The sequence below is a fragment of the Manduca sexta genome, chromosome 3 (assembly GCF_014839805.1).
Source record: "Manduca sexta isolate Smith_Timp_Sample1 chromosome 3, JHU_Msex_v1.0, whole genome shotgun sequence".
Taxonomy (NCBI): Eukaryota; Metazoa; Arthropoda; class Insecta; order Lepidoptera; family Sphingidae; genus Manduca; species Manduca sexta.
The window spans coordinates 6,152,917-6,165,711 of record NC_051117.1 but is presented as its reverse complement, the minus strand read 5'-3'; the positions used below and the strand labels follow the sequence as shown (position 1 = coordinate 6,165,711).

At 34.7% G+C, this 12,795-nt stretch overlaps 1 protein-coding gene across 3 annotated transcripts in view; it reads right to left on the bottom strand.

Annotated features, from left to right (window-relative positions):
- LOC115443825 (dihydropyrimidinase) overlaps positions 1 to 12,795 on the bottom strand; it is a 61,683-nt gene that overhangs the window by 6,883 nt on the left and 42,005 nt on the right. For all 3 annotated transcript variants that reach the window (XM_037439027.1, XM_037439028.1, XM_037439025.1), the window contains exons 3-7: positions 4,850 to 5,034; positions 2,676 to 2,752; positions 1,331 to 1,531; positions 719 to 865; positions 54 to 180 (exon numbers count right to left, since the gene is read on the bottom strand). In XM_037439027.1, the coding sequence (XP_037294924.1) occupies positions 54 to 180; positions 719 to 865; positions 1,331 to 1,531; positions 2,676 to 2,752; positions 4,850 to 5,034 (737 nt within the window). The remainder of the gene's footprint in view (positions 1 to 53; positions 181 to 718; positions 866 to 1,330; positions 1,532 to 2,675; positions 2,753 to 4,849; positions 5,035 to 12,795) is intronic.

Sequence of the window (12,795 nt, the reverse complement as noted above, 5' to 3'; positions counted from 1 at the left end):
GCGTAAGTGAGTAGTAACATTATAACTACTTCAACCTTTTATGTTAAACTTACCATCAGTGCCGACGGTGGCAGCGAGAGTCTCTCCAAAGACGGGCTGCTTCTGTCTCTTGCGGGCCAGATCCAGTGCCTCCACCGCGCTCTTAGACATCATGTGCACTATGTACAGGGGGGAGTTGGCCTGCAAACATTTCTCTTTAGTGTTAACGGGCTTGGCAGAGGTGTAATTCACTCAAAACTTTAAATATACTGGTCTTAATTGGAAAAGCAAGCTTAAAATAATTATTTTGAAAAGTAACAATGCTGGGAAGCCTGGGAAGCAAGCCTAGTTTGTAGTGCTTTGTGTTAAATTGCTTACATCAATCAGAGGTGTGAGGTGACTACTGTCCATTTTATAGCATTTCAAAGACCTTGTGCCCAATAAATGGAATGGATTTTTTATATTAGGGGGCTAACAAATATTTGTAGATAATAAATAATTATCTATAAGATCAGGGTAATGGAGTCCTAAAATCCCCTATTTACCTATTATAGGGCCCGTGATTACAAAAAGAGTGATATAGACATAGACATAGATGGAATAGGGCTCCCTGACCTTATTTATTTTTTAAGTAATATTTAATATTGCCTGCTTAATTGAGTCTCATCCAAGACGGATTGGAATAAATAATATTTATCAATAATTGTGTACTATATAAACATAAAAGATTTAACTATACCTGGTTGGCGATGACACATGCTCTGTTCACAGCTTCCGCCTCCACTTCCTCATCGCGCGACATCTCGTGACCCTCAGGGCCAGTCACTCCAGCAGTGAGGAGTTTCTCCGTGTTGCGAGCTATTATGTGCCCGTTCTCTGCATGTACCTGGAATTTGGATGTTCAATTATAGTAAGATTTAGACATGATGTTCCAGTTTGACAGAGTAGAAATAGTATCATAGAAATACGTAATGCAATGTTATTTCATCTAATTATGTGGTTAATAGTAAAAGTAGTAGCAATAACCTAGTTGGGTGTGAAACGGACTGACGAGACAAATGTTCGCAGGTTAAAAATCCAATGGCACACACCTCTGGTTTTTATAAAATGATGTGTGTATTCTTTGTGAATTATCGCTTGCTTTAACGGTGAAGGAAAACATTGTAATAAAACCTGCATACCTGCGAGGTTCTCTATAGGAATTTCCAGGGTGGTGGACTATTAGGCCTAATCCCTGCTGGTAGTAGAGGAGGCTCGTGCCCAGCAGTGGGACAATATACAAAATAAAGGGCTGATATTATTATATTTATTATACTGTTAATGTAGAGGCTACTATATAAATATATATTACCTGAGGCAGAGCTTTCAAAAGCGTGCATGTTTCCATGGCGCAGTAGAGATCGTAATCATCCAGCATCCAAGCATCTCTGTACGCCATGAACATCTTGAACGAGTTCACGCCGTACTGCTCGGAGACCAGCTGTTCCATCTCCTTCTTCACTGACGGAGACCACCAAGTCACGCCCACGTGGAGACCGTAGTCGCAGCATACCTGAGAAAATAGTGGAAAGATATAGTGCGAAACAGAAAATTAGTGAAACCTGGTTATAATACTGGTAATAACCTAATCGGATGCTACGTTAGATAATCGTTATAAACATCACAGGAAGCAGGAAGATACAAATAATAGGTAATCATATGTATACTAAAGGCTTAAACTTATTGATACAGAACGTCACAATAATTTACTTTAAAACATTAAAAAGTGGTTTCTGATCGTAGGTAAATGACGTGATAATCTCTTAAATCTCCAGGTAAACATCATACGGCACTCAAACGTGGAGAACACTTTTATTACACATCAACTCATTATTATATTCCCCATTTTCTAATTAAATTCAAGCTTATCAAACCGGCGAAATTGTTTACAGAGACCAATAAACTAGAGTTTATTACTCTTGTTTACTTGAGGTGTCATTGTCAAACGTCAATCCATTTAATTTTAAATTCGTTCCACAGGGAACCGCCTAAGGTCAGAGACCATTCTGCCGTGACGTAAGTAAGAAAGAAACGTCAATCCAATAAAATTTTTCGATTGTGGTTTTATCGCTGCCTGTCGATTATTTCACCAATGTCAAAGCCCTTTTTTAATTGTTTCACTCTTTTTTAATAACATATAGTAATGCTACACGTTACTAGATCACTAGGTCCAAAAAAAATTCTATTGCAATAATAACTATAAAAAATCAATAAGGCTCCCAAAAATATCTCTAAAAATTTTACGCCACTAATTCTCCTTCTAAATGCATACTATTATATTCTAATAAACATATCATTCTGCGTATGCTGTGTACTGTTTTCAAAGTGGCAATAGTCGAGCAATTATTGAATAGGTAATTCAGAGAATCAAATCCATAATCTAGGAACCATCTTCTCTTTTACAAGTAAAATACTGAACTACAACGAAAACAAATTAGTCATTTCTGATAAAATGTTATATATTGAACTTTATTAAACGCAGCACCCTATGTATACTCAGTTGACATTCCCTCCAACAAGACATCTAGACTGATTTCAGAGAACATTTAAATATATTTTATATACAAAACGTCTTCCAAAATTGCATTTTAAATCACAATATTAGACATGGACATTATTTCATAATAAGGAAAAAAGCAGTAAGTCAATGTACATACCTTGTTGTCAGCCTTTTCTCTCCAATTCGCGTACGCTTCCAGCAAAGACTGGCCTTTCTGCGGCAGCACAAAGTCAACTGGAAAAATGAAAAAGGCGTTAAATCGTCCTACAGTTCTAATATTTAGACACAAAGAGCTTGAATAAACGACTGCCATGCATGCCTGGTTATTAACTAAAACATGCTTGCACAAAAATGGCGGCATAAACAGACATTATTTTAATACAAAATATCTGAAAATGAAAGATATCACATGTTCGCTTTATAAAAGACGCCGTCACTAGAACTTTAAATAAAAACTATTTTGCGGATTATATCGCGGTTTTTATATTATATTAATTTTTTCCCGACGTTTCGAAGACTGCAACCTTCGCGGTAACGGGATAAAAACCGCGATAAATTCGCATAATAGTTTTATTAAGAAATCATTATCACCAGAACTTGTCCTTCTTATAAGTCTCCTTATAATCCTTGTTATAAGTTTTTGGGACCTATTCCAGCAGTTTTTGACAGAACGACGTCTGTCGGGTCAGTTAATGTTATATAATAACACAAGTCGACAAAAATTTTTTTTTTTTTTGTGTTTCTGTTCTAATGCTTGAATTCTGATTCCAAACATCAAAAAACACTCGGATATCCATTTTTAACTCTTAAAGTTTGCTTTTGTCTGATTTATGTTAATAAGTACGTTTTGAAGATTTTAATTGATTCTTATGAGCAATAGGCGGTAGCATTTTGATCATTTTAATTGCAAATTGTGAATTATGTCTGAACGGCAGTAGTGAGTGTTTACTAGTCTATTACTATTTAAAAAAAGTATATTTGAGTTGTAACAACCGACTTTTATGTCGTACTTGGTTAGAAAATGGCACCAAGAAAGTGTAAACAGGATGTTGATTAATTCTGTTTTATTTGCGGTGAATTTATTAAAGTAAGAAGCATAAAATTTGCTTTGCCAACGATTTTGAAGCATTGCGAAGACTATGAGTATTATTATAACCTCAAAATACTGAATCAAGATAAGAAATGGGCGCCTCACAGTGCTTGTGTTAATTTCAAGTTGGAAAATATACTGTAAAAGTAAAACCAATGGTAGAGCCTAAATAAATATTGATGCTACCGTTACATATAAAATTAGGGCTAATGAAGCAATTTGTGTAATTGCTAGAGTAATTGCTAGATTTGCTTTAAAAGCTCTAGATCATAATTCTGAAGGTATTGAATATTTAAAGAGATTTTTTCCCAAATTATCTGAAGCTAAAGTTAAAACTGGTATTTTTGTTGGACCACAAATAAAACAAATAATGAGCAGCGATGATTTCACAAAATTCCTTATTGCTCATGAAAAATAATCCTGGAAACGTTTGAAAACAGTAGTCAAATGTTTTTTTGGAAATCACAGAGTCGACAATTATGAAGAGTTCAGTGAAACTATGCTTGAAAGTTTTAAATTGATGGACTGCAGAATGTCCCATAAACTCCATATGCTACATGCTCACCTGGACAAATTTAAAGATAATATGGGTGCCTATTCAGAGGAGCAGGGAGAAAGTTTTTACCAAGATGTGCTGGACTTTGAACGACATTATAAAGGGCAGTACAACGAGAGTATGATGGGAGATTATATTTGGGGATTATTACGCACACAAACATAAAAGATCCACTAAAAAAAAACATTTTTGAACATGATTTTTTGTTATTTTCTATTTGTTTGCTATTATTAGTCATAGTTCTTGTATAAGAAAGACTTTGATGTTCAATAAAAACTTTTTTTATCGTAAAATTACAGAGAAAGTATAAAAATTTGTATGTGTTTTTTGAAATCAGTAAAATTGCTCTAGTTTCTACAAAAGCAAACTTTGATCGGAACAGTTATTTTTTTATTTATTTGTAACATAGGAGAAACCAAAATTTCACATTCAGGAGCCAGACTCAAAAATCGTGTTGACCGGTGTAATTTATACACGGATATATCCCGTGAACGAACCGTTTTAAAAGTCAAAGTAAAAAAACAACCTTTTTAAAATCTAACAGATACTACATTATGCCACAAACATTATGTTTAACATTCTCTCAACAGTTAGTGTTAAAAAAAATCACGCCGAATTGATAACTTCCTTTTTTAAAGTCGGTTAAAAAGAATCTGATTTAACGATGAAGTCTTCCGATACTCACTAACAGTAGTGGTGCCTCCAGCAACAGCCGCGCGTGTGCCTTTATAGAAGTCATCAGCTGTCTTCGCGCCCATCATTTCCAGCTCGAAGTGGGTGTGGGGGTCGATTCCACCAGGCATCACCAGCTTGCCGGTCGCGTCGATGGTGCGCGTACCACCAGGGATGATCAGGTTGCGGCCCACTTGCCTGAAAAAGTGATTTTGTTTACACAATCTGTATTGTTTTTTAATTAAATCTTACCGTACATATATTCAGGGTAAATAGTTGCCTGTATGTTTTATGACAATTATGGACTTGATCTATTGGTGTTATATTCATCAAAATCCATTAAAAAGTTTATAATTAAATAGTTATAGACCTGTTGGATAGATATATTTTTATATTACATAGTAGGTTAGCTTTTGTTAAATTTATTTAATTTTCTTCTGTATGTAATTCCAATTATAATTATTACTTTAAGTGATTTGACCCGAATTAAATACAGTGTCCAGTATCAACGTATCTGCATATTATCACATTCACCAGGTAATATAAAGCATAGAATTATTAAGAAAATTATATTCACTTCCCAACGTTACAGAATACGATGTCAGGACGACCTATCATTGTTATTTGCTATGCAACATTACTGTTATGTACACAGTCTAATTTTTATAATAATAATATCAGCCCTGTATTATATACTTGCCCACTGCTGAGCACGGGCCTCCTCTACTACTGAGAGGGATTAGGCCTTAGTCCACCACGCTGGCCTAGTGCGGATTGGTAGACTTCACACACCTTCGAAATTCCTATAGAGAACTTCTCAGATGTGCAGGTTTCCTCACGGTGTTTTCCTTCACCGTTAAAGCGAACGATAAATTCACAAAGAATACACACATGATTTTAGAAAAATCAGAGGTGTGTGCCCTTGGGATTTGAACCTGCGGACATTCGTCTTGGCAGTCCGTTCCACACCCAACTAGGCTATCGCCGCTTTTATCTACTTTTATACTAAAAATAAAATTTATGATTGCGAGTTGCAGCCGCATATTATGATAGCGCGCATATCATGTGCATTCCGCAAGGAACAACACGCTAGGTTCAACAAGAATCCACAGACTTCAACATAAAAGTCCAGAAATATTTCTGGACTTATGACTTTTGTCCTAGATGCTAAAGTTCTAGAAGTTATATTTTCAAGGTATTCTACAGGCCTTGACCAGACTATTGGCCAGTCAACGCCCTTTCAAGACAAATCTTGTTTCTTAATCGACAAAACGTCAATTGTAACTTCAACGAGAAGTCTCGGCAGCCTTATATTTTCGCAGTAATGTAAACCATAGCGCGATGTAATTTTCAACTAGCGCCATCTATTGGCGGTAGCGGCAACTTTATTCCGAACATTTTTCTTCAAACGAAAAGAATTCTCCAGTTTAGACTTCAATCAGGTTTTAATGTGAAAATGAAATAATATTTTTAAATAATAATTATATTGAGTAGATGACGTTGTTGATGAATCTTGAATCAAATAAATACCTTTTGTACCTATTTTCATTGTTACCTATTTGTTTTTGCATTACGCTCTCCTGTACACATTTAAGTATATACTTTAAAAAATAATATCGTAAATGACTAAACAGTTTATGAAAACCTGTAAAAACATATGATTAATAATTTAAATTGGGCATTTTTACAAAATTTAATTTAATTTACAAAAAAATGAAAAAATCTTTACACACTCAAATAAACTTTTTTTTATAAAGAAACTGTTTTTAGTGTTTCTCATCAAAAATCGCTGATTCATTGATCGAATTGTAAAGCTATTCGTAATTTATCAAATTGTTATAACGAAACGAATAGGGTTCAAATAGAATCAATCATTTATTTAGCAAACAATTCTTCGGAAAATAAATCATTGCAGGCACTTTCTTTATTGCTTTGAATGACGAGACGAGATTGCCGTTCGCCTGATGGTAAGCGATACGACCGCCCACAAACAGTAGAAACACCATGCAACACCTTGAATTATAAAGTATTGTTTGCCATTCCACTGCGATTCCCATCCTGAGACATGAGATGTTAATTCTTATTATCTCCAATAGTGACACTGGCCACAATGTCCTTCACTGGAACACAACAGTGACTACACACTGCTTGGCGACAGAAATAGACATTGCGGTGGTACCTACCCAAGCTGACTCTCACATATGAGAGACCTACCACCAGTATACACGTCATGTGGTTAGCATACTGTATTGATTTGGGCAACGTTTACTTCAACAGTGATTGGACATATCTCTGACTACACATTACATCTTAGAAAGGGTATATTAAGCTATATATAGGGTATATTGTATACGCATTATTTAACCTCTGCTTATTTCTTAAGAGAGTTACCTCAGCAGCCCTTAGGGATAAAGTTATGGAAGAAGAAAAAAATGCTATGAATAAAATTTTGTTTATGAATGTATCGATACTGGAATATATCTAAAATTATGCAAATACTAATTCTCGCATATAAACGGTCGGATTTATCTGATATGGTTGTTTTTGGATTTACATCACGCATCCCAATATACTATTTCTTACTAATATAAATGATAATTGTTAAGTCAAATAATATTCTACATACCAGAGTTCCTTGTAAATAAAAAAGAATCGTGGGAGTGTTTTATTTTATTACTTATTTTACTAGCATATAAATGAACTGCTCTAAACAATAAAAAACCAATTGTATTTTTTTGCTCCTCTCCTTATCCTGCACTGTAGTCTTTACCTTAAACTGATTTTGGTGAGAACTGCTTTCCGAACTGGTAGTAGAGTTAATATTGACGGAATCTAAATAATGTATCACATTTTACTGATTCAAATAAATCATTTCATTACATATTTTCATTAAAAACTGTTTTTACTCAGAACAGTCACCAAAATGTGAACGAACCTGATTACACACAGTTACAATGATTTTAATCATTCCTAAAACATATATTAATAATAGTTTTCTTTTGTATGACAATTATATTCATTCATGTTTTTTATGGCAATTGATGTAGTACATTGTGCCAATTTCAAGTTGGGTTCTGGTTATTCATGTTATTTGCAATACATTGACGTGTGACAAGACAATTGAAAATAGAACATAAAAAAATACGAACCTACTTGATAAGCATTAATGCTAACACCAACAGTGTTAAAAATCCGTCTGCAATTTCACTGCAGTCAGGATACGTTTTCCGGGACACCTAAAATCGAAAGTCCCGGTGTTCAAACAACCGCTAGCTACAATGTCAGTCAGTATGGCGGCGCGGATGTTCACCGCATCCGGCGCACTCCGCGCATACCAATCAACGGGACGCAAATGATTTCCTTATTTATTGTAGCGGGTTCGAGGATTCAAAGGTTTTTTTAGGATCTTTAATATGATGGTCAGATACCACTTTGACACTCCTGTATACGACGCCGTACGGGTGGCGTTATGGGGAAGATGTTGGTGAGAGATCATGATCAGAACTAAGGACGACGTAGAAGGTCTTTAATATACACTAGATTTGGGTTTTATGTTTTTGGGAGATAATATGAAGTATTCTCTCGTTAAGGAAGAATTAGTCCAGATGCACAACTTGGTTCCAGTCCGAAACGTGTTAGAAAGTCCACGCAGTATGTTGCTCTATCAGGATTTTGAAAAAGGACCTTCTGATCACCTCACCCCTCATCAAACCCCACTCACAATTCCTCTAGGAAAATTGTACTTCGATGTTCTAGATGAGGACTGAACAAATAATGTCAAGACATTGTATTGCATAAAATGCGTTTTCCTAACGCTAGCGGATGCACAGAAAGCCAGTGCAATAGTTTCTTCACGCGACAATGTGTGCTCATTTGCATAGTGTAACAATATGGTTAGTCAGTTAGAGCGTCGACCTGCTAAATTGTTGGCAAACCGGGAAATTACTAGAGACCGTTGAAGTTACGTAAGCACTAAAGGTGGTGGGGGATCCATGGTTTACTTATGATGACATGACGGACGGGCGGATTCTGAATAGTTTCGGTGTGAAGACCAAACGCACAAGAATTACCTCGAAGGTCCGTTGTTCTCTGACAACCATCAAACATTGCATTGTTTTCAGTGGCCGCCAACATAAATCCCTCTTCTCAATGCTCGGCAATGGGCCAGCGTTCTTTGGCGTTGAAAATATTTATGGCTGATAGTGATTATTTATTACGAAATACAATTACCATTCTTTTAGACAGTGAACTATATTAATTTTATGGCGAAAAATATTCACTTTGGTTTTTTTATTTCAACCTATCATTATCTGTTAATGCTATTGATCTTTAACTCTCATTCCAATCCTAAACTATTATGGAAAATTGTTTCACAGAAAATCAATAAAATGCTTAATAAAAAAAATAATTAAGTAAATTAAAATCCCTATTTCATGTTACTATATTATAAAGGCAAAGGGTCTATAGAACCCCACACGAACCCAACGCAGTACCTGTTAAGCCAATTGAATAATGGCGACTGTATTTTGTGAATCATCGCTTTTTTGCTCCCATTGTAAATATAAAATCGATATTTTGTTACAGCTACCCACGTTGGGTTTGGTTATTTATTTATAAATAGCAAAGTAAAACTTTTTCTTTGTAGAATAGGGTTTCCAATTATACAAGTTGAAGGAAAAGTTTTTTGTTTGAATGCCGTTATTGAAGCCATTTTTATAGGGGACGTCCCCAATGCACTTGGCAACTGGAGCCATGATGATGTCGACTGACGAGTGACGATTGCCGCTTGCCAGTCGATACAATTATGCCGGCCGGTTTTGCGGATAAACACAGGCTTATCTCTGAACGCGACACACTTATGCAACATGGAGGGTTAACGCCTTAAATACGGTGATTGCTATTCGGTCGGATATAAATATACTATTTCGATTTTGAATATTTTACTACTACTACAAGGCGATATTAGGTGGCTATATTATAGTCCTTATGTGCTATAGTTTTATAGACTACATTTCCCTGGGAACGAAGTATACGCGAGGGAGTCAAGAACCAAATTTCGCAGTAATTCAACTAGAAATAAATAACATTTTCGAAAACTGATAAATAACATCACTTTCGTCTACTAACTATAATGTAATTAAACTATTTGTTTATAAACACGTATATCACATATAAACAATTCATGATTAAAGAATTAGTCGCGTCAATTGAACACAATTCAACGGAAACTGACAATTGTTCAAATAAACTGTTTTCAGGAAGTATTCCTTAGAATAAAACAATAAAGAGCTTTTGTTCTAGTTTGCAATAAGTATATTTCCCTTTCCTTTTTAAGGGAGTTAAATGAGGGTTTGCGGGCGATGACGCTGTAGCCTAAACCTATTTGGTATAATTAGAAGGGCTGACCGGAGTAATACTGTCAAAGATGTGATGTGATGTGAAATAAATTTTAATAAGCAAGGAGACGTGATAAGTCGTGCGAAATAAAAAAAGAAAAAGGCCGCGAAACTGAATCGGCTGGCCTGCGGACCACTGCGTTGGGGATACACTTTGGCTTGCTTAGGATCGGATGGACGTTCATAATCGTTCCATTTCGCTAGTTATATTTTTATGTTCTTGCTTTCTTGTTAATTTGTTAACTAATTTGATTAAAATTTGTCTTTTAGTAAATAACTAAGTTTTTGTTATAAGTACTAAATACTAGTTTTAAGTTAATTGTCAAACAAATAAATGTTAAAAACGCTAAATCTATATTATTTTTATAAAGAGGCAAAATTTGTGGGTATGTTTGTAGGGGTTAATCTTTGGAATTACTGAACCGATTTTGATTACTTTTTTTTTATAATGAAATGAAATGATTTTATTTGAATCCGTAAAATGTTATTCATTATTTTAGATTCCGTCAATAAAGTATAACATTTTTGGAATATAGGAATAATAATAATAGGAAGCTACAATACTCCTAAGTGTTATAACGCTACATTTTATCCCGGAAAACTAGCAAAAGGATAAAAGTAATGTAAGTAGTAATATATCAAAATTGTATTGCACGCTTCATTATAGTAAAAAAATAAACAAAAGATCTTTAATAATACTCGATTCAAATTATTTTTTACCTTATAGCAAGATTTACATACAAAATGACTTCTTTTTGCTTACTAATTGCCTTAATTGGGTGGAACTGTTACTAATTAACAATAAAGTAAGTAAAACACACCTTTCGCGATGACACAATTCTGCCTAACACAATTAGGCAAATTAAATACGTTCTGGGTGAGGTTGGGTGAATTTAATTACCTAATGGTTTCAGTGACATAGTTTATGGCAATTTTAAAAACGGTTTCCAGCTGCCTTTGTAAGTTCAATGTCAGGAGAAACATGTCAAAAATAATATAACTCTTGTTAGTTTTATATGTTAGTAGTTGTCAAGTTGACCTGACAGACGTAGTTCCGTCTTAACTATGAATTTGCAGCGCGCATTCTGTCAATCGCTGAAATTAACTTTTCTTAAATTTTCTCACGTTCCGCTCAACTTCCTGAATTTTTTATTTCATAAGATCCTTCTGATAATAACAAACACAACAAAAAAAATTAGTGAAATCTGTCCAGCCGCTCACGCGTGATGGCGTTAACCAAGGGCAATAAGGATTCATTTTTATATATATAAGTAGATATAGGTCTAGTTAAAGTATATAAATCGATGGTAAATTTTATTATAATAAAGTCTATAATATGTTTTAATTAACTTAAAAAATATTCCAAACTAAAAGATTCCTTCCTAACCGAATTTCGGCCGCGGCGCCAAATCTCAACAAAGATCAGGCAGGTACGCAGGAGATATAGTGCACAAGTGTGCGCAATACACAGGTGTATTCTCCGTTCCTTCACTCTCATAGTCCGGTGACACAGCAATCCGACATAACCGGAGAGATCAGGCGCAGGACCAACGGCTTTATATAACTATCCGAGGCCCAAGGGTATCACACCGCCAACTTCCTAACTCCGAGTTGCGACTGAGTAATTTTTAAGATGAAAAAACCCACATCACAATTAAACTCGTCAGTTTTGTGTTTTTAACGTTTAAATACCAGATTGAACTAATTGTCGCAATACTGTACCACAAATATCAAGTAATACTTTTACAAAAATTTTCTAAACAAAAAATTATCAATGCTATATTATCCGTATTGCTCTGATGACCTCGTATAAATGGGTTTAGCACCAAATTCATTAACATTCAGCGTTATATAACATTGGTTATTCATTGTCATTATTATGCTGTACACATACATCAAGCGGACCATATACGTACTATAAGAAAAATAGTACGTGACGTCTGTTTTTTGCTTAGGTCTTGATCTATACTAATTTATAAAGCGGAAGAGTTTGAACGTGCTAATCTAAGAAACTAAACTTTTGTTTAGTAATAATAAGGTATATTATTTTTGAGTGCTATAGGCTTTTAGGTCGGAAAAAAAATTACGCGGGCGGACTTGCAGGCAAAATGTAGTGTTATTTGAACATAGCAAAAAAACAACACTATTTATTTATTTATTTCTTTAAAGACATCCAACGAAGGTTACACGGCATATAATAAAAACAATTTCGTAGCATTTTTACAATTAACAATGTGACGTGCCTCTTCAATTATAGGAGACCAAAGCATGAGATTTCTATCGTGGGTAAACATTTATCCCAGAAAAAATGTTCGGGCCGAATCGTAGGCAAAAGCAAATATTATATTAATATTTTGGTTACTCAAAATTGGAATGGTCAAGTTTTTTTTTTGTTAGTCAAAATCAATTTACGTTGAGGATATCATAGTTGACGACATCATTTTAAGAGTTTTCTGATGTATTTCCGAAGTCGAAGGTCCAACAAAAATTAAACTTATATGGTGAAAAAAAAATCATCAAAAGTTCTGAGGCAACAAAACAATACAGTCGAATGGCAACCTCC